Raw genomic sequence first — 20,233 nt, forward strand, 5'->3', positions numbered from 1 at the left:
AATGACACCACCCACAGCTCCGTACACCAAAGTATAAAAAAGTTATTAGCGCCAGAAGTTGGCAAAATCAAAAAAATTATTTTTGTACAGGAGGTTTTAATTTTTGTAAATGTATGAAAACATTATAAAACCTATACAAATTTGGTATCCCCTTAATTGTACCAAAGAATAAAGTAGACATGTCATTTGGGGCGCTCAGTGAAAGACGTAATATCCAAGCCCACAAGAAAATGGCGCAAATGCGTTTTTTCACCATTTTCATTGCATTTGGAATTTTTTTCCTGCTTCCGAGTACATGGCATGGAATATTTAATACCATCATTATGAAGTGCAATTTGTTACGCAGAAAACAAGCCATCACACAGCTCTTTACGTGTAAAAATAAAAAAGTTATAGATTTTTGAAGGTGGGGAGTGAAAAATGGACATGAAAAAACAGGAAAGGGCCCGGTCCTTAACCGGTTAATATAATAATATAATAAAATATATAATATATTAATATATAATAAAATATAATATTAAGCTTCTGTCTGTTACAGCTAAGTACGTTCTCCAAAACGTTGGTCCTTAGGTTTTGGTAGTATTTGTTATACAAGTATGGAATATGTAAAAAGTGTAAAAAAAAAAAAAAGTAAAAATAATTTTATTATAATAATTAAATAAAAAAACTATAAGTCCCATTATCTCCCTAGTTACACATTGTTAAATATTGTCAAATTGTCTCTATTGTTCTATGTATTGTTAAATGTAATTTGATACAAATAACTATACTTTATGGTGTCAAAGTGATTATTTCCAAAATATGTTGCTCGGTTGACACCAGAAGGATTCATAATAATACTTATTAAAAATTCTCCTTTATTGCCGTCATCCAGGTTGCAGAATACAGGATACAAGATACTTGCATAGGTTATCAGTCACGTGTCCGTGTCCGTGTTTAATTGAGAATATGTTCTGGTGATGGCCGTGAGGTTTCCATCTTTTCCGGTAGCTCTTCATATGTCTTTATCCACCTTTTGTGTTTCTTCCATTTGTCTGTGAGAGATGTCCGAGATGTGAGAGCACAAGAGTTTCAGTAGTGAGAGACCTCCAACTGGCCTAACTGTCGTAGCCTCGTTGTACCAGCCTCTCCGTACCAGTCGCCATAACACTGTCTGTCTGTCATATAGTAAAAGTAGAGGTGTGTTGTAGTGTTAGATGTGTCACTATATGTGTTATTCATATATTTAGGCTTGATTCAATGTACAGTAGCTCATCCCTTACACCAATATAGATTGTGTATGTCAGCAGCGTGTGTATGTCTATCAATTTAACTCTTCATGGTCTTATATTAATGAATATTGTGATATATAATTTTTTAACACACATAAAATGCAAATAAAGTATATAAAACACAAAAACACCAAAAACCATACATATTTGGTATCACCGCTTCCGTATTAAACTGTACAATAAATCTAAATGTAAAATGTGAGTTTTGGCGATTTTCATTAAAATGAGAAAAATTGCACCAAAAGTTCTGCGCCTCATAACATCCTAGAAAAATGAGAGGATGCATAAAATATCATCTCAACATTGAGGGGGATGCCATATGTGGCATTTTGAATGTGTTTGTGGCCCGTTTTTCAGCCGTCCATCAAAAAACGCATGCATTTTTGACCAGTTTGAATTAAGATAATTGGTCAAACCTGTCAAAAACGGATACATTTTCAAAAAATGCATGCATTTTTAAAAACCACATGCGTTTTTGATGGACTGGGCGTTCAAAACACCATGTGTGGCATAACCCTAAGCAGACATTCCGTAAATGTTAATTATCAAGCTTTTTGGGTAGTTTTACTTCCTGTCGGGAAAAAAGAACATTTCAAACTTTGAAAATGAAGAATTTTTACGAACTCTTGCCATATTTTCATTTAAATTTATTACAACTTAACGAACATGAAGTACAATGTGACACGAGAAAACAATTTCAAAATCACCTGGATACGTTTAAGCGTATAACCAATTATCGAGACACGTGTCAGCTTCGAAAAATCGAGTCTGGTCATTAAGCGGCAAACTATTGTCGGTGATAAGGGGTTAAAACGGACCAAAAACATGACATGTGGCATCATCTTTAGGGTGGATTTCCACGTGGCGCTTTTGGTTGCGTTTCTGCTGCGTTTTTATGGATGCGTTTTTCAAATGTTTGCTTGCGTTTTTAAAAACGCAACGCTTCATGTGGTACGGGTGGTATCACCAGTGGCCTTAATACCTGCTTTTAGTCAGTTTTTAAGCATGCGTTTTCAGTCTGTTAAAAAAAGCATCTGTTTTATCAGTTTTTAATTAAGATAATTGACTACAAATTGACTAAAAATGGGTTCTAAACGCCACACATAGCGTTTTGAACCCGTTTTTGGTCCGTTTTAGGCAGTCCGTTAAACGCATGCGTTTTTTTAAAAAACGCATGCGTTTTTTTGAAACCGCATCCGTTTTTGACAGGTTTTACCAATTATCTTAATTAAAACTGGTCAAAAATGGATGCATTTTCAAAAAACGCATGCGGTTTTCAAAAACGCATGTGTTTTTTGGACAGACTGCTTAAAAACGGACCAAAAAAGGGTTCAAAACATCATGTGTGACTTCTAGAAATGTTGGCAGCTGTGAAACAGATTAAAACCAGCAAAACACATGCTAAACATTCAAAACCCCATGCGATTGTTTTTAAACTGACTGAAAACGCATGCTTTAGGGCAGTGAAGGCGAACCTTTTAGAGACCGAGTGCCCAAACTGCAACCCAAAACCTAATTACTTATCGCAAAGTGCCAGTACGGCAATTCAACCAGAAAACTGACGGTTTAGTTTAGAATCAATTTATACAGGACTGTCTGAGCTGGGATTCCAGCAGTCCTATACACACTGAAACGCCACTTTTACACCATTTTACATCACATAAAAGAGTAATAAAAAGTTATCAAAAGGTCATGCAGTCCTCAAAATGGTAGCAATGAAAACAACGGCTCATTAAGCAAAAAAACCCAAATCTCCCCAGTTCCGTGCACTAAAGTTATTAGCGTCACAAGATGGCGAAACTATTTTCTTTTTCGTACACTGTTTTAATTATAGAAAAAGCATTAAAACACAATAAAACCTACAAATCTGGTACCACTGCGATAGGACCGAACCAAAGAATAAAGGACACAAATGATTTGGAGCGCACAGCGAAAGTATTAAAATCCAGCTTCCCAGTACACGACATGGAATAATAAATGAGAAGTAAAATATGTTATGCAAAAAATAAGCCCTCACACAGGTATAAATATATAAATGCACATACAAATTTATAATATAATATGCATATACATAAATACATAAATAAAAATACATATGTTACTTACTCTTGCTCAGGTGTCTGTTGTTCCAGGGGGGGGGGGGTGCAGCATCTGGAGTTCGGTTCAGTGTGGTTATGAGGCATGAGTTCCAGGGGAGGGGGTGATGGGGGGCAGTGACCGGAGTTGAGCTGGGGGGGGAAGTGAGAAAATCAGATATTTGGTGAAAATTTGGAAAAATTCTTGATTTTCGAACTTCAAAATGTTCTACTTTTTCCATACATAGTCATAACCGCAAAAAAACGTAATAACTAACATTCACTAAATGTATAATTTATGTGGACATGGTTTTTTATGCATACTCTTATTTTTGTAGGATGTTATGGGGCTTTGAACGTTAGGTGCGATTTTTCACATTTTCATAAAAAACGCAAAATCCTGCTATTGAGGGACCTGCTCAGGTTTCAAGTCACTTTGAGAGGCCTAAATAAAAGTTAAACCCCATAAATTACCCCATTATAGAAACTACACCCCTCAACGTACGTGAAACAACTTTTATGAAGTTTGTTAACCCTTTAATTGTTTTACAAGGGTTACAACAAAATCGGATGCAATTTTGAAAGTAACATTTTTTTGGCTAAGTTAATGTGTTTTTCAAACAAATTCTCAGTGGATAAAATACCAAAACGCTCCATAAAATTTGATACCCAATCCCTCCCGCGTATAACAATACCCCATATGTGGTGGTAACCTGCTGTATGTGCACACGCCAAGGCATCGAAGGGAAGCTGCACCATTCATAGCAGATTATGCATTGTCACTTTTTATTGGCTATACAATCTTTACAATTTTGGTTTACTTTTTTTTCGTATTTTTGGGGGGGTCGTACATTGTTCACTAAAAATACTATATTATCTTTATTCTATAGGTCACTACGATTACGGTGATACCTCATTTATGTAGTTTTTCATTTATGTTTACAATTTTACTGGATAAAAACTAATATAGAGGAAATCTCATTTGTTTTTGCATTGCCATCTTTTCGGAGATGTAACTTTAATATTTTTTGGTCGACAGAGCTAGTTTAGGGCTTATTTTTTATATGTTGAGTTGTTCTTTTCAGTGGTACCATTTTTGCGCATATAACTTTTGTTGATCACTTTTTAGAACATTTTTGTGTAGAGATTTTATGAAAAATGTACATTTTTGGCGTGTTTTTCGGGTTTTGTTTTTACGGCGTTCATCGAGCGGGTCCAATAATATTTCTGAGTTATTGTACGGATTGTTACGGACGCGGCGACACCAAATATGTGGGGTTTTTTTGGTTCACTTTATTGCAAGTGTATAGGGAATATTTGTGTTTAGGGGACTTTAACTTTATTTAATTAAAATAATTTAAAAAAAAAAGAATTATGTAATGTTTTTAACATTTTTTATTAACTTTTACAGGTTAGCTTGAACAAGCGATCCACTGATAACTTGTTCAAGCTCTTCTTCACATTACAGATGTATTACACTGTGCAATGTAACACACTGAGCATGCTGCGCACTTGCGCACGTGTTACACTTGTTCAAGCTCTTCTTCACATTACACAGTGTAATACAGATGTATTACACTGTGTAATGTAACACACTGAGCATGCTGTGCATGCTCAGTGTGTTACAACCGGGTCCTGCTAGAAGGCAGGGACCTGGCACACAGAGGAGAATCGTGCAGCCCCGAGCAGCAGACCCCCCCCCCCCCCGGTAAGCACTGCGGGGGGGTTAGATTCTTCACAAATGCCCCTTGCACGCCGCGGTCAGCGCAACCGCGGCGTGTCAGGGGTTAACACCCGCGATCGGAGAAATCTCCGATCGTGGGTGTTGGAGGCAGGTGTCGGCTATAATATATAAGCTGACACCTGCAGCTTCTGGCACCGGCTCCGTTCAGGTACTCCCGTAATAGTACTGCATTTTGCGGGAACGCACCTCCCGCGATGCAGTACTATTACGTCAAATGTCGGGAAGGGGTTAAGATAATTGGAAAAAACGGACTAAAAACGACCCAAAAACCCTTAGGCTGGTGCCACACGTAGCGCTTTGTCTGCGATTGCAAACGCTTTAGGGTGGATTTCCACTTGCCATTTTTGTTGTGTTTTTTTTACACATCCAAAACGCGAGTGGAAGGGCCAAGATATGCGTATTTAAAAACGCAACACACACGTGGGTATCCGCACTTAAGCCTATTGCCCACAAGCAAGTTTGATGTGTCCAACTTGCATCAAACCCAAATCGTATGCTTGCTGGACTGGAAATGAACTCAGCATGTCAGTTTAGTGGAATGGAATTCGCTCCAAGTCCCACTCTCCTGAGAGCTAATATATCTGTTTGTAGAGAGGCTGCTTCTAATCACACACTCCCTGTCAGTATCTCACAGGGACCTGTCACATCATTTACCTGATTTTGGAATCTTGTTAATTAAAGCTACAGCACTTTCATGATGTGGATTAGGGACACTCCTGGCAGCTTGTTCTGACCAGCGATTAGAAGAACAATCCCACTCCAACTGTTATGGGTAATTGGTATATACTTCTTAGTTTGTCCTGAAAGCTCAGGGGTTAAAAAATCTAAAAAGGACCAGCTAGGTCACAATTTGGGGAGGTCCTCCTTGTTGAAGTTAAAAAGCTGGAACAAAGTAGTTTTTCTTTACCAGTTTCTAAAATAGGATCTTGAAGATGGAAGAGCTAGCTAGAGAGAGCATCAGCTTGTTAGCCAAGCCAGGTGCAGACTGTGGCACCCCCAGTTTATCCTCCATGGGAGCCATATTTATTATGTTAAAGTCTGCGTTGGGAGCTGGTCTCCTTAATTTCCCTTGGGCATTTAACAAAGCAGGTGGGATGCACACAGCTGTCACTGTGGAATTGGTAAGTCTGCGTTGTAAGACTGGTGATACTCGTGGTGTTTTTGTTGCATTTTTTTCACTGCGTTTTTAAAATCCTTGAAAAACACATTATATTTGCATATTGGCTCAATGGGTTTAGGGTGCAGCAACGCGTTCAGTTTTTCAGAAGCAGTTTTTGAAGCCAAAAGCAGGATAATGGGAGAGGACTTATCATTAAGAAGAGCTACTCCTCCTCTATTTTCACTCCACTCCTGTTTTGGGCATCAAAAAATGCATCTAAAAAACTGAACGTGTGGCTGCTCCCTTAAGGCTACGGTCACATGTGACGTTTTGAACACGTTTTTGGCCCGTTTTAAGCAGTACGTTAAAAACTGCATGCGGAAACGCATTTGAGAACAGCATACGTTTTTGACCAGTTTTAATTAACCCCTTAAGGATGCAGCCATTTTGTAGCTTAAGGCTCAGCCAATTTTTTTTTTCTTTTTTAGATTCTGACTTGCGTTGCTTTATATGGTTATAACTTTTGAACACTGTTACTTATCTAAACGATTCTGAGATTTTTTTTCCCCCCACACGTTGTACTGTATTTTAGTGGTAAGTGTCGGCTGATAAGTTTTGCGTTTAATTACAAAAAAAAGAAAAAAATGATTTTTTTTTTTTTTAAATTTGCCAATGTCGAAATTCGAAATCATTACGTTTTCAGGCAGATAGATTTACCACCTAATTAAGTTGCATAACTTTACATTTTAATCATTTTTGAAATGTCTGGATAATTTATTTTGATGTCACGCGGCTTACAAATCGAACATCAATTTTCAGAATTGACTATTTTGGGGATAAATCCCATTTTGAATGAAATTTTACATATTTAGCATCAAAAACCCTCGACATATCAACCCATTTTCAAATATGCAAAACAGCTTTTAGGAAGATTGTTAACCCCTTGAGATCTTCATAGTAATGAAATCAAAATGGAGGTGAAATTTAGAATGGTCGAATTGTGCCGGTTATACGTTGATTTAGCCCTAAAATTTACACAATTCCCAAAGATAAAAATAGAAAACCCACCATACAATTTGCTCTGCAATTTGCAAAATCCCCCCTCATGTGACTGTTACTTGTTTTATGGCGCACAGCAAGGCGTAGAAGGGAAGGAGAGCCCTGCAGCAGCCAGGATTTTAGCTTCCTCATTGGCCCCTTTTGTAGGCTATAAAATTTAGTTTTTTCATTATTGGGGCCATTTGACAGCATTTGTTTTTGTTACCATTTTGGGGTTGGTATACCCTACTGTTGGAAATGTAGAACTTTTTTTTGAGGGCAGGAGTAAAAAATAATCAATTCTGTACTGGATTTTTTTTTTTTTTACCGTTTAGCCTAATAATCATGTTATCTTTATTCTATGGGTCGATAAGATTATGGGGATACCATACATGAATATTTTTTCTTAAGTTTTACTAAATTTGCCAAATAAAACCCTAATGTGGGAAAAAATCTATCATTTTTGCATTGCCATCTTCCAAGTGGCATAACATTTTTACTTTTTTGGCTATGGAGCTGGTTGGTGGGTTTTTTTTGCGGGAGATGTTGTACTTTGTAACAGTATCATTCTGGAGTACATATGTTTTTTTGAACACTTTTTATTGCATCTTTTGTGGGATTCAATAGGTAAAAAAAATAATTTTTGGCTGGCTTTTAACAGTTTTTTTTAAAACTGCGTTCATCGTGGGGTTCAATAATTATTTACTGTTATTCTACGGGTTGTTACGGATGCGGTGATACTATATATGTGGGGTTTGTATTATGATTTAGACTGTTTTTTAGCGTTATATGTCTCTTTATATGTTATGGGCCTTAAGGGCATTTTTAGTGATTTATTACTTTATTTTTTAAATTGAAAAAACATTTTTTTTTTTACTTTTTCACGATTTCCATCATCTGATTGCTTGTTCATGATAATGCTCTGCAATACTTATGTATTGCAGAGTATTAGCAGTGTCAGCCTATGCACATGCATAGGCTGACACTGTGCATGAAAGATGAAGTCACAGACGCCATCTTTCAGGCATTGCCTTCAGGAATCTCTGTGGTCCCGATCGGACCCCAGAGATGCCAGAGCAACGATCGCCGCCCCCCCCAAAAGGCTTGGGGGGGGTGTTCATGGGGGAAAGACTTTCCAAAGGCAGGTTAGATGCCGCGACCGCGCTGACCGCGGCATTTAAAGGGTTAAACACACACGATCGGAGCGCAAAGTCTCCACACTCAGCGCCCGATATATTGGATGCTGAGCGTCAACAGGTTAAGATAATTGAGAAAACCGGACAAAAACACATGCGTTTTTTAACGGCCTGCTTAAAAACGGGCCAAAAACTGGTTCAAAACGCCACGTGTGAATGCAGCCTTAGGTTCATGTCTTAACTTGCCGTTTTCTCCCATGTGGTTTTTTGTCTGCGTTTTTTGAGGTGCATTTTCATTGCGCTTTTCAAAGTGGTTGCGTTTTTGAAAACGCATGCAATGACTTGCACAAACAGCATGGAGAACAAGATCACTGTGTTTTTACAAATTCCGAGAGACACAGCTGCATGCAATTACTGCACATTGTGTTTTTAAAAATGCAAACACTAGCAAACATTTGAAAAACACATGCGGATAAAACCAATGCATTTGAAATTGCAACAGAAGCATGAAAAAAAAAACGCCTCAAGGTGATGCCACACATGGTGTTTTCAACCCGTTTTTGGTCTGTTTTTAAGCAGTCTGTCCAAAAACGCATCAGTTTATGGCCAGTTTTAATTTAGATAATTGGTAAAACCTGTCAAAAACTGATGCGTTTTAAAAAACCCATGCGTTTTAATACGGACTGCTTAAAAACGGACCAAAAACAGGTTCAAAACGCAATGAGTGGCTAAGGCCGATAACACACGTGGCGTTTGAACCCTTTTTAGGCCGTTTTTAAGTAGTCCATTAAACGCATGCTGGTCTTCGGAAGACCCGTGGCTGTTATGGCAACGGATTGACGCTCCCCGATGACGTCACGCGTGAGCTCTCTCCATGCAACCGCACCCAGCAGGTGATGTAGTATTGCGTCACATGTCGGTAAGGCGTTAAAGAGAACCCGTCAGGCAAATTAACCCCCTAAACTAAATATATTTTTGTAAACTGCAATTAGAAAGCATTGCCTCTAATCCTTCATTGTCCCTCTACATGCCTGTAAACTTAAGTAATGAGGTCCTAAAGCTGTATGCAAATGAGTCATTATCATATTCAAGTTGTCCAGCTTATTCATGAGTGGGAGGCACAGCCACACCCCCAGTGCTTGACTTGACTGGTGTGAGGTATAATGGTGTAATGGCACCTCTGTGTTTCCTGGTGCTGGCGGCCACGCCCCCTGCAGCCTGTGTGTATAGGAGAGATAAAACAGCTCCAAGCAGCCATAATTTAGCAGAATATGTCAGATTCATGTGTAGCTGATGTCTGTGTCTCTGTGTAATAGGAGGGAGAGCATGTCAGCAGATAAAGCACAGACACTAGCAATGCTTTACTAGACTTTACACACAGGCATGAGCAGGGATAGGAGAGGGGAGGGGTAACAGGGGGGACATCACTGCCTCTGACCATGTGACCAGCCTCATTTACATAATAATGAAAAGATGATTTTTTTTTTACTGATTAATGTATGAATTGACTAGATGAAGGCTGTGATGGGATCCTTGTGAGCTGCTCCAACAGGTAGAAGTGACAGAAATAGTGCCAGAGATCTGATGACAGGTGTTCTTTAAGATACAAAATAGCTGCGTCCTTAAGGCCGCGGTCACACGTACCGCTAGACGTCCGTTCATAACGCGATGCTAGCACACAGGGGGAGGTCCTCGGCCCGAACGCACATGCGTTAACAGGGAAACGCATGCGATTGATAAGCCGATCGCATGCGTTTCCCTGTTAACGCATGTGCGTTCGGGCCGAGGACCTCCCCCTGTGTGCTAGCGTCGCGTTATGAACGGACGTCTAGCGGTATGTGTGACCGCGGCCTAAGGGGTTAAAAGGTCCAATAATGGTCCAAAAACGTCCCCTGTGGCAGTGCCCTTAAATGCATGTGTTTGCAGTCCGCGTGTCTCTGTTGCGTTTTTGCCTGTGCAACTTTTAATTGCTTTGTGCAGAATTTTGTGATGCATTTTTACATTTGCGTTTTGCTGGGAAGCAGTTTCCCTTAACTTTTTAACCCCTTATGGACACCACGTTTTTTCACTCATTTCTCGCTTTCCACCTTTTTTTTACCACTTTCACTGTGCACTCCAAATAACACCTCTGCTTTATACTTTGGTTTGGTACGATCATGGTGATACCAAATTTATAGAGGTTTTAATGTGTTTTAATACATTTTCAAAAATTAAGCGAATGTGTACGAAAAAGAAAAAAAAAATGTCGCCATCTTCTGACGCTAATAACTTTTTCATACGTTGGTGAACACAGCTGTGTGAGATGTCCTTTTTTTTGCAAAATGAGACGACGTTTTCAATGCTACCATTTTAAGGACTGTACAACATTTGTATCACTTTTTATACATTTTTTTAATGTAAAATGGTGTAAAAGTCACGTTTCGTACATTCAGGTGCAATAACCGTTTTATATTTTGATAGATCAGGCATTTTGGGTCGCGGCAATACCTAATAAGTTTTTATCGTTAACCTAATGTGATTTTTATCGTTTATTTAGTTTTATATCAGTTTTAAGGAACAGGGGTTCATTTGAATTTTTTATATTTTATTAATGTTTAAAAATTGTTACTATTTTTTTTTTTGTTAATACTTAGACCTTCTAGGGTACCTTAACCCCTTACCAACATGTGACGTACAACTACGGGCTGAGCCCTCTCCATAGCCGGTAAGTCTTTGCTGCATATTGCAGCAAAGGCTTACCGGTAACATCCACGGTCGGTGCTAGCACCAATCACTGGGTGTGTTCCCGGCGACTGCCACCGGCGGCTTCAAAAAGGAGATGAGTTCCGCCATCTTGCCGAGGATCATCGCTTCCCGTGACGTCATCACTATGACAGCCTCAGGTCTTTGTAGTATGGCAGTATATGGTAAGATCGATCAGACAACCAAGGGTTAAAGTACCTTGCTGTATACTGGGTGGACTGGCTGGCTATATACAGGGGGTCTGGCAGTATATTGGGGGGGGATTGGCTGGCGGTATTATATGGCATAGTAGTTATATTCCCATACATAGGGGGCAGTATTATAGCAGTTACATTCTTGTACATAGGGGGCAGGGTTATAGCAGTTACGTTCTTGTACATAGGGGGCAGGGTTATAGTAGTTTTTTTGTATATAGGGGGCAGTATTAAGTTGTGATCTTTTAAAAAAAGAAGCTTTATTCCTGGCAGTATGAGTCTTTTTCGCTGCACTGTACATGTTGATTTAGACCACCTATAAACAGTTAGTGTGGAGTTTAGTAACTCCACCCATATCACATCGTCACACCTGCTTGTTTTGACCCCGCCCACAGAATGCGGCCACTTTAAATTCGCAGTGCACCCTAGGTGTGTGTGTATTTGTATGTGTAGTGTGTGTAGATTTTATATGGGGCAGTGTTTATATATGTGTGTTATGCAGATGTAGTGTATGTGTGCTTATGTCTGTGCAAAGTATATATGTATTCTGAATAATAACATGCGGTATGGGGCCAGCAGTGAGGGTTTAGGTATACGGGTGGCCCCGTTTCTATGTTCACATATGGGTGGCCCGTAATTTCTTTTTAGACAATATATTAATTTTGGCCAAAAATTAAACCGTTACAAAGTATTTAATGACAAAAAACTCCACAAAGTTTGATGCCCAATTTAACTGGGGTATGTGGATGCCCCATATGTGGTGGTAAACTGCTGTATAGGCACACGGCCGGGCATAGAATGGAAGGAGCGCCATTAAGAGCAGATCTGCATTGTCACATTTTACAGGCTATAAAATGTTTATTTTTTTGTAATTTGGACATATGGGAGATTATTTTATTTTATTTTTTTTTGTGGATGAGATCCACTTTTCAGGTACATAATTTACAGGGGGGCTCAATAACTAATAATCAGATTTTATTAACTCTTTCTTGGTGGTTGTTAAAAAAAATCATTAATTCTTGTTTATGGTTTTTAGCATTATTTTCGCCGGACATTCACCATACCATAAAAATAATGCATTCTATGGGTCAACAAGATTACAGTGATACCCCATTTATATGGCTTTTTTATGGTAAATTTGTTTTCCAGAATATAGAACTCATTTTGTGAGAAATTTGTTTGTTTTTGTATCGCCATGTAACAATGGGCATTAATTTTTATATTTTTTTTGTTTAGAGCTTATTTTTGGCAGGACAAGCTGTATTTTTTGGGGGGTAAATGTTACTTTTTGATCACTTTTTATGCAGTCAGATGTGAAAATTTTATAATTTTTGTGTGGTTTTTTTATGGCGTTCAGTGACAATTTTATTTTATTGTACGGGTTGTTACGGACGTTGTGATACCCAATATGTTGTGTTTTTTTGGTGATTTTCATTTTTTTAAATGTTTTATTTGATTACTGCATGGGATGGGACTTAAGGGGACTTTTATTTTTTTTAGTTGCACTTTTTTTTTAAACTTTGTTTTACTGTTTCGCATGCGTTTTTGACAGGTTTGACCAATTATCTTAATTGAAACTGATCAAAAACGCATGCGGTTTAAAAAAAAAAAACGTGTTCAAAACGCCATGTGTGGCATCCCCCTTAGGAGATCCTTTTCCCTAGATGAGGGGCTTAACGCTGTCAGGTGGCCAATAAAATATATTTTGTTCTAACTACAAAAAAGATCTTCTTTAAAGATACATACTAGATGGTATACCTCTCCTGCATGTCTCTCAAATATGTTCACTGACCATTCTGATATATGCTGGAGATGCTGCGGCCACAATGCAAGCTTACTCCATTTACTTTGGTCATGTCCTAAGTTAAGTAGCTATTGGTTGGGTGTCGCTAAAATCATTGAGTTGGTAGTCGGCTATGGAGAGGGCTTGGCCTGTACTAGTACGGCGCGCATCGGAAGGGGTTAATGGACTGAAAACGCATGATTAAAAACGGAATCAAAACGCTAACGTGTGACATCACCCTTACACTGCTGCATCTGGTTTATCCAAAATATCTAGATGTTGACTTCTAAGGCCAGTGGCACACATGACGTTTTGAACCCAATTTTTAGGCTGTTTTTGGGCTGTTTTTAAGCAGTTCGTAAAAAAACTCATCTCTTTTTAAACCGTTTTTGTCCGTTTTCCACTTATCCTCATTAAGATAATAGGAAAAAACTGTCAAAAATGGATGCGTTTTCATAAAATGCATGCGTTTTCAAAAAACGCATGTGTTTTTTTTTAACGGACTGCTTAGAAACTACCTCAAAACGGGTTCAAAACACCAGGTGTGCTGCTGGCCTGAAGAAGTAACTGCAATCACAGCGAAAACTCACAATTATTTGCACAGACCCTATTATTTAATCAAACCCAGTACAGCTCTGATTAACATTAGTGGTAACAGGTGTTGTAACTAAGGCTCTTATAGACGCCTCAGGTTGTGTTCACATATTGCATTTTTAAACGCATTACATCACCTGAGGAGAGGTAACTTGCCTAACTACATTATTGTTAACACTTGCGTTAACGCATGTCACATTTACAATGCGTTTTGTAAATGCAAGTGTTAACAATAATGTAATTAGGCAAATCACCTCTCATCAGCTGTTCTAAAGCGTTTCAAAACGCACTGTGAGACGGGGGAAAACTTGTGAAAGGCAAAAAAAACCTGTGAAAATGACCCCCAGGGGTCTTTTATGACCTAATGGGGGACATGTATAGTAAAAACACACATACACAAAAAATATATATTAAAAATACATTTACATTTCTCATAAAAAAAAAAAAAACTGCTGCACCAAAAAAAAAAACATTGTCATAGTTGCCCTGTTTGCTTGAGACTATACTACTCTTTATATCAAACGACCAAAACAAAATGGGGGATTCATTAATAATGTTCATTTTGAGTTAATTAGAAAATTTAAAGAAAAATATGTACTATCAATTACAAAAGCCTTTTTTTCCACCCTCCAAAAAACAAAAAATAAGTGTCAACTTTTATTACGTTTAGCTAATCAGTCGTTCCTGACATTGTATATACCCTAAAGGTTTCAATCTTTCAATGTCAGGAATGACTTACTTGTTAATTATTTAAAATATGCTTTTATTGTGTATATATTTTTTTCTATGTATGTTTTAAAACTTGCAACAGGTTTTTTCTTGACCTGTGTTATATACTAGAAGGGGTTAAGTACCTGCTCACCTGCAATGGACTGACATCACTTCTGGTGAGCTGGGTATATCAGTATGTAACCCAATATTGTAACCTATCTATGACTAAGGACCTTATCGGTCAGAAACGCGTAAGATGATGCTTTTTCCTGCACTTATATGTTAATACCTGTAACTTGCTGTGTTACCATGAATGAATAAAGGATGTTCTGCAGTTTATGTTTGCTTGGGAGAAGAGAAGTACTCTCAGAGGATCGTGCGCCTGGAGTTTTGAGCAGGTTCGTTTGTTGTGTATTCACACACAACAGTGACTTTGCTGAGAGCAGATTCACATTGGCATTTTGTTTTCACAAGGCGTTTTGCCTTATGGACACATACAGATTGACTTTCTCTTTATGTAGCTTCAGTGAATCATTCTTTTTAATATGCTTTTTCAATGATCAATGTTGTTGGTGAACACAATTTTTTTTTCCCACTGATTAGTGGAGAAAAATTAACTGTGTAAAAGTCCAAATGAAAATAACAGTTCGGACAGTAGTGAAGACAAGAAGGAAAACCAATCTGTATGTGTCCATAAGCCAAAATGGCTTCAGTGAGAAATCACTGGTATGAAAAAACAATCATTTAGTTAGCAGTATCTTGAATTTATTCTCCATTGTTGAGTCCAAAGACATCAAAAGTTGTCAGGGATGGTACATAAACGTCATAAAACCTTGCTAGAAATTGACTCCCTTCTTATTGATCATAAATGTAACTATAATAACACAAACAATAAATATAACTGCATCTGCACAGGCAGTTTCCATGTAGCTAAAGTAAATATCAATTTTGATCAATAATGTTTTCCTGTTTTCTTGCTTTATTTTTAGGGGTCCCTCATCTTTTTAATCAGTGGGCTGGTAATCCTTGGTTATGCCTCATCGCTCAGTAATCATTCCACATATCAAGGTGTCGTTCGAGATGTTTGTGGCCCAGCCATTGGAAAACTCTGTGGAATCTGTTTCATATTCAACCTGTTCATGATCTCTGTAGCTTTTCTCCGTGTGGTAGAAGATCAACTCGAAAAATGTAAGTTGTAATTTGAAGCATGGGGTGTGCACAACATGGTCATATTATGTAATAAAATTTTTCTTCTATATAGTATGTGACTCTCTTCATACAAATGTGACAATGGATGCTATGGGAGAAAAACTTAAACCCTGGTATGCGGATGAAAGATTAGCCATGAGCCTCCTCTGCCTTGTTGTGATCCTTCCACTGTCCATCCCTAAGGAAATCAGTTTTCAGAAGTATACAAGGTAAATGGCTGCCTTGCACAAATGTGTTAATTGAAAAGTTATGAAATTGGGCTGTTTGGACAACATCTTTTACTTGTAAACAATCTCATTGCTTACTTTCTGTCTGGCACAAAAGAGAAACAAACGAAAAACAAGACAAGCTTAGTCCATAATTGAATACTTTGCCCACGGCACCTTAGGGTTTAAACAGCAGATTGCATCCAAATATGACTGGAGTGCCTAAAGGGCTTCTGAAAATGCCCCTATCCCGTGACTGCTTGTTCAAGTCCCAGAGAGACCGTAGAAAAAAATAATAATAAATAAGTCCCCTAAATGGCCATTCTCTTACATATAAAAAAAAAGTGAAAATCGTAACGTATCACAACATCTTTAACAAACCGTACAAGAAAATAAAATTCTTACTCAAACAGTCACATGATTCCAATAAAAAGTACAATTCTAAGCCCTAATAGAGCTCATTTAACAAAAAATCTGAATGTTGCGCTTCTTGATGGCAATGCAAAAACAAATGATTTTTCTCTCCAAATGAGTTTTTATTCAGTAAAATTATTCAAACATAAAAAGCTAAATAAATGGGATATTGCCGTAATCATACTGACCCATAAAACCCAAAATAAGTTTACCCCTTGCCAACCATGGACGAAAATGCATGTCCAAGTTGGTGGGTAGCTCCCGCACCTAGATGTGCATTTTTTTTCCTGCATGAAACTGTAACCGTCACAACTGTAAATGGTATTAGGATGCAGAAGCTAGGCTGTATGCAACAGATGGGATATAAATAGTCCCGATCCCTGCTGTAGGCAACGTGGTCAAACATAGCTGCGGTGTCTATAGGGCTTTCTCACATGCCCACCTGCCTTGATAGTCTCCATGGCAACCTCAGTGTTCGATGAAGGATGCTGTTTCTGACAGGATCTATCACTGTGCATGTCAGTTTAGGCAGATGCATAGCTTGAGTACTCTAATACATCGTCAGTATTATCAGTGTATTCATTTGAACAAACAATCAGAGGAGTGTGACAGTAAAAAAATTTGAAGTGAACATTTTTTACAAATTAAAGATTACATGAAAATCTATAAAAAAAAATATTATAAAAGTCCCCTAAATGCTTCATATATTATAAAACTCTCACTTAAAATAAAAAGTGAAAATCGCCACACAATTCACACACATATATGGTATCGCTGTGTCCGTACAAAAATTAAATAATTACTAAACCTGTATGCTGAATACCATAAAAAATTATAAAATATGTGCCAAAAACTAGGATTTTTGCGCATCCAATCAAACAAAAAATCAATAAAAAGGGATGAAAATGTCACATATACGCTACAAAGTAGTATGATTCCAAAAAGTAAGTCCTTCCCAGGGCCGGATTATAGGCGGGGCTCCCGGGGCTAGAGCCCCGGGGCCCCCACCATCTTGCCCCCCCAGGGGGCCCCCACCAGATCACCCCCCCTGGGCCATGGCTCCTCTGCCGCCACCTCCCAGAGCTGTCCGTCCGACCACGGCACAGGTGACCGCCTCCCCGCATGGCCGAGGCGTCTGCCCCCCGCACAGGTTCCCACCTCCCTGCCCGCCCAACTCGCTGCATGGTTAGCCCTCCCCGCCCGCTCGTAACCCCGCTCGCGCTCGTCCTCCCCAGCCCGAACAAGCGGCCGCCCTCCGCAACCCCCCCTCCCCCGCCTGAACAAGCGGTCGCCCTCCGCTCCCCAACTACCCCCAGAAATGTGGCCGTCCTCCGCTCCCCAACCCCCCCAGAAATGCGGCTGTCCTCCGCTCCCCCCCCCCCCACCAGCGGAACAAGCGCCCTTCCTCCACTCCAAACCCCCCCCACCCGCGCCCGAACAAGCGCCCGTCCTCCGCTCCTCGCACCCCCCCCCCCTCCAGCGGCGGATCAAGCGGCCTTCCTCCGCTCGCATCCACCACATCCCCCCCCAGCTGTAAGAAGCGTTCATTCTCCGCTCCTCCTCCCCCCCGGCGGAACAAGAAGCAGCGGTCGCCCTCCGCTCTCCCTACAACCCCCCGCCCCCCCCCCCCCCGGCAGAACAAGCAGCTGCCGTCCATCCTCCCCCCGGCGGAACAAGCAGCAGCGACCGTCCTCCGCTCTTCCCCCCCCCCCCTTCCCCCGGCAGAACAAGCAGCTGCCGTCCTCCGCTCCCCCCCCCCCCGCGGAACAAGCGGCTGACCTCCGCTCCTACTACCCGGCCGAACATGCGACCCCCCCTCTCCCGTCAAAACCAGCAACCGACCGACCCCCCCACGCCGAAGACCCGCCTGACCAGACAGCCAGTCATCCTAAAAGGGTAAGTATACACTACATATGTATTTATCTGTATTTATATATGATGTATATACTGTGTATATGTGTATAAATGCATACTGTGTGTTTATATGCATCTACTGTCTATATATGTATATACTGTGTATATGTGTATATATGCATCTACTGTGTATATGTGTATATACTGTGTATATGTGTATATATGTATATACTGTGTATATGTGTATATGCATCTACTGTCTATATTTGTATATACTGTGTATATGTGTATATATGCATCTACTGTGTATATGTGTATATACTGTGTATATGTGTATACATGCATCTACTGTCTATATGTGTATATACTGTGTATATATGCATCTACTGTCTATATATGTATATACTGTGTATATGTGTATATATGCATCTACTGTCTATATATGTATATACTGTATATATATGCATTTACTGTTTTTATACACGCATATATTTGTATAAGCATATATATGTGCACATTTAAAAAAAAATATATATATATATATATATGATGTATGTTTATGTTTATATGCTGTGTATATGGTATGTATGTATATGCTCCGTATACTGAATGTGTGTGTATTTCCCGTATGTCTGTGAAAATGCTGTATATACTGAATGTGTGTGTATTTGCTGTATGTGTGTATATTGGGGGCGAGGCAGCTGTATGTAGGTGTGTTACTGGAGAGGCATGTGTATGTAGCTGTGTTACTGGGGATGAGACGGCTGTATGTAGCTGTGTTACTGGGGATGAGGCGGCTGTATGTAGCTGTGTTACTGGGGATTAGGCGGCTGTATGTAGCTGTGTTACTGGGGGTGAGGCGGCTGTATGTAGCTGTGTTACTGGGGATGAGGCGGCTGTATGTAGCTGTGTTACTGGAGAGGCATGTGTATGTAGCTGTGTTTCTGGGGGGTGAGGCGGCTGTATGTAGCTGTGTTACTGGAGAGGCATGTGTATGTAGCGGTGTTACTGGGGATGAGGTGGCTGTATGTAGCTGTGTTACTGGGGATGAGGCGGCTGTATGTAGCTGTGTTACTGGGGATGAGGCGGCTGTATGTAGCTGTGTTACTGGGGGTGATGCGGCTGTATGTAGCTGTGTTACTGGGGGTGATGCGGCTGTATGTAGCTGTGTTACTGGGGGTGATGCGGCTGTATGTAGCTGTGTTACTGGGGGTGATGCCGCTGTATGTAGCTGTGTTACTGGGGGTGATGCGGCTGTATGTAGCTGTGTTACTGGGGGCGAGGTGGCTGTATGTAGCTGTGTTACTGGGGGCGAGGCGGCTGTATGTAGCTGTGTTACTGGGGGTGATGCGGCTGTATGTAGCTGTGTTACTGGGGGTGATGCGGCTGTATGTAGCTGTGTTACTGGGGGTGATGCGGCTGTATGTAGCTGTGTTACTGGGGGTGATGCGGCTGTATGTAGCTGTGTTACTGGGGGCGTTGCGTCTGTATTTAGCTGTGTTACTGGGGGTGAGGCGGCTGTATGTAGCTGTGTTACTGGGGGTGAGGCGGCTGTATGTAGATGTGTTACTACGGATGAAGCGGCTGTATGTAGCTGTGTTACTACGGATGAGGCGGCTGTATGTAGCTGTGTTAATATGGATGAGACGGCTGTATGTAGCTGTGTTACTGGGGGTGATGCGGCTGTATGTAGCTGTGTTACTGGGGGCGTTGCGTCTGTATTTAGCTGTGTTACTGGGGGTGAGGCGGCTGTATGTAGCTGTGTTACTGGGGGTGAGGCGGCTGTATGTAGATGTGTTACTACGGATGAAGCGGCTGTATGTAGCTGTGTTACTACGGATGAGGCGGCTGTATGTAGCTGTGTTACTACGGATGAGGCGGCTGTATGTAGCTGTGTTAATATGGATGAGACGGCTGTATGTAGCTGTGTTACTGGGGGTGAGGCAGCTGTATGTAGCTGTGTTACTACGGATGAGGCGGCTGTATGTAGCTGTGTTACTGGCGAGGCGGCTGTATGTAGCTGTGTTACTGGGGGTGAGGCGGCTGTATGTAGCTGAGTGACTGGGGGTGAGGCGGCTGTATGTAGCTGTGTTACTGGGGGCGAGGCGGCTGTATGTAGCTGTGTTACTGGGGGTGAGGCGGCTGTATGTAGCTGTGTTACTG

General features: G+C 40.3%; 1 protein-coding gene across 3 annotated transcripts in view; it reads left to right on the forward strand.

Moving 5' to 3' along the window:
- Positions 1 to 1,101: 1,101 nt before the first annotated feature.
- SLC38A8 (solute carrier family 38 member 8) overlaps positions 1,102 to 20,233 on the forward strand; it is a 114,554-nt gene continuing 95,422 nt past the window's right edge. For 2 of the 3 annotated variants that reach the window (XM_072117734.1, XM_072117733.1), the window contains exons 1-3: positions 5,988 to 6,211; positions 15,377 to 15,575; positions 15,649 to 15,805. In XM_072117734.1, coding sequence (XP_071973835.1) covers positions 6,023 to 6,211; positions 15,377 to 15,575; positions 15,649 to 15,805 — 545 coding nt within the window. In that variant the 5' untranslated portion in view covers positions 5,988 to 6,022. Of the gene's footprint in view, positions 1,180 to 5,987; positions 6,212 to 15,376; positions 15,576 to 15,648; positions 15,806 to 20,233 lie in introns of those variants that run through there. The other variant, XM_072117735.1, reaches the window with a different exon arrangement.

The sequence above is a fragment of the Engystomops pustulosus genome, chromosome 7, assembly GCF_040894005.1.
Source record: "Engystomops pustulosus chromosome 7, aEngPut4.maternal, whole genome shotgun sequence".
Lineage (NCBI taxonomy): Eukaryota > Metazoa > Chordata > Amphibia > Anura > Leptodactylidae > Engystomops > Engystomops pustulosus.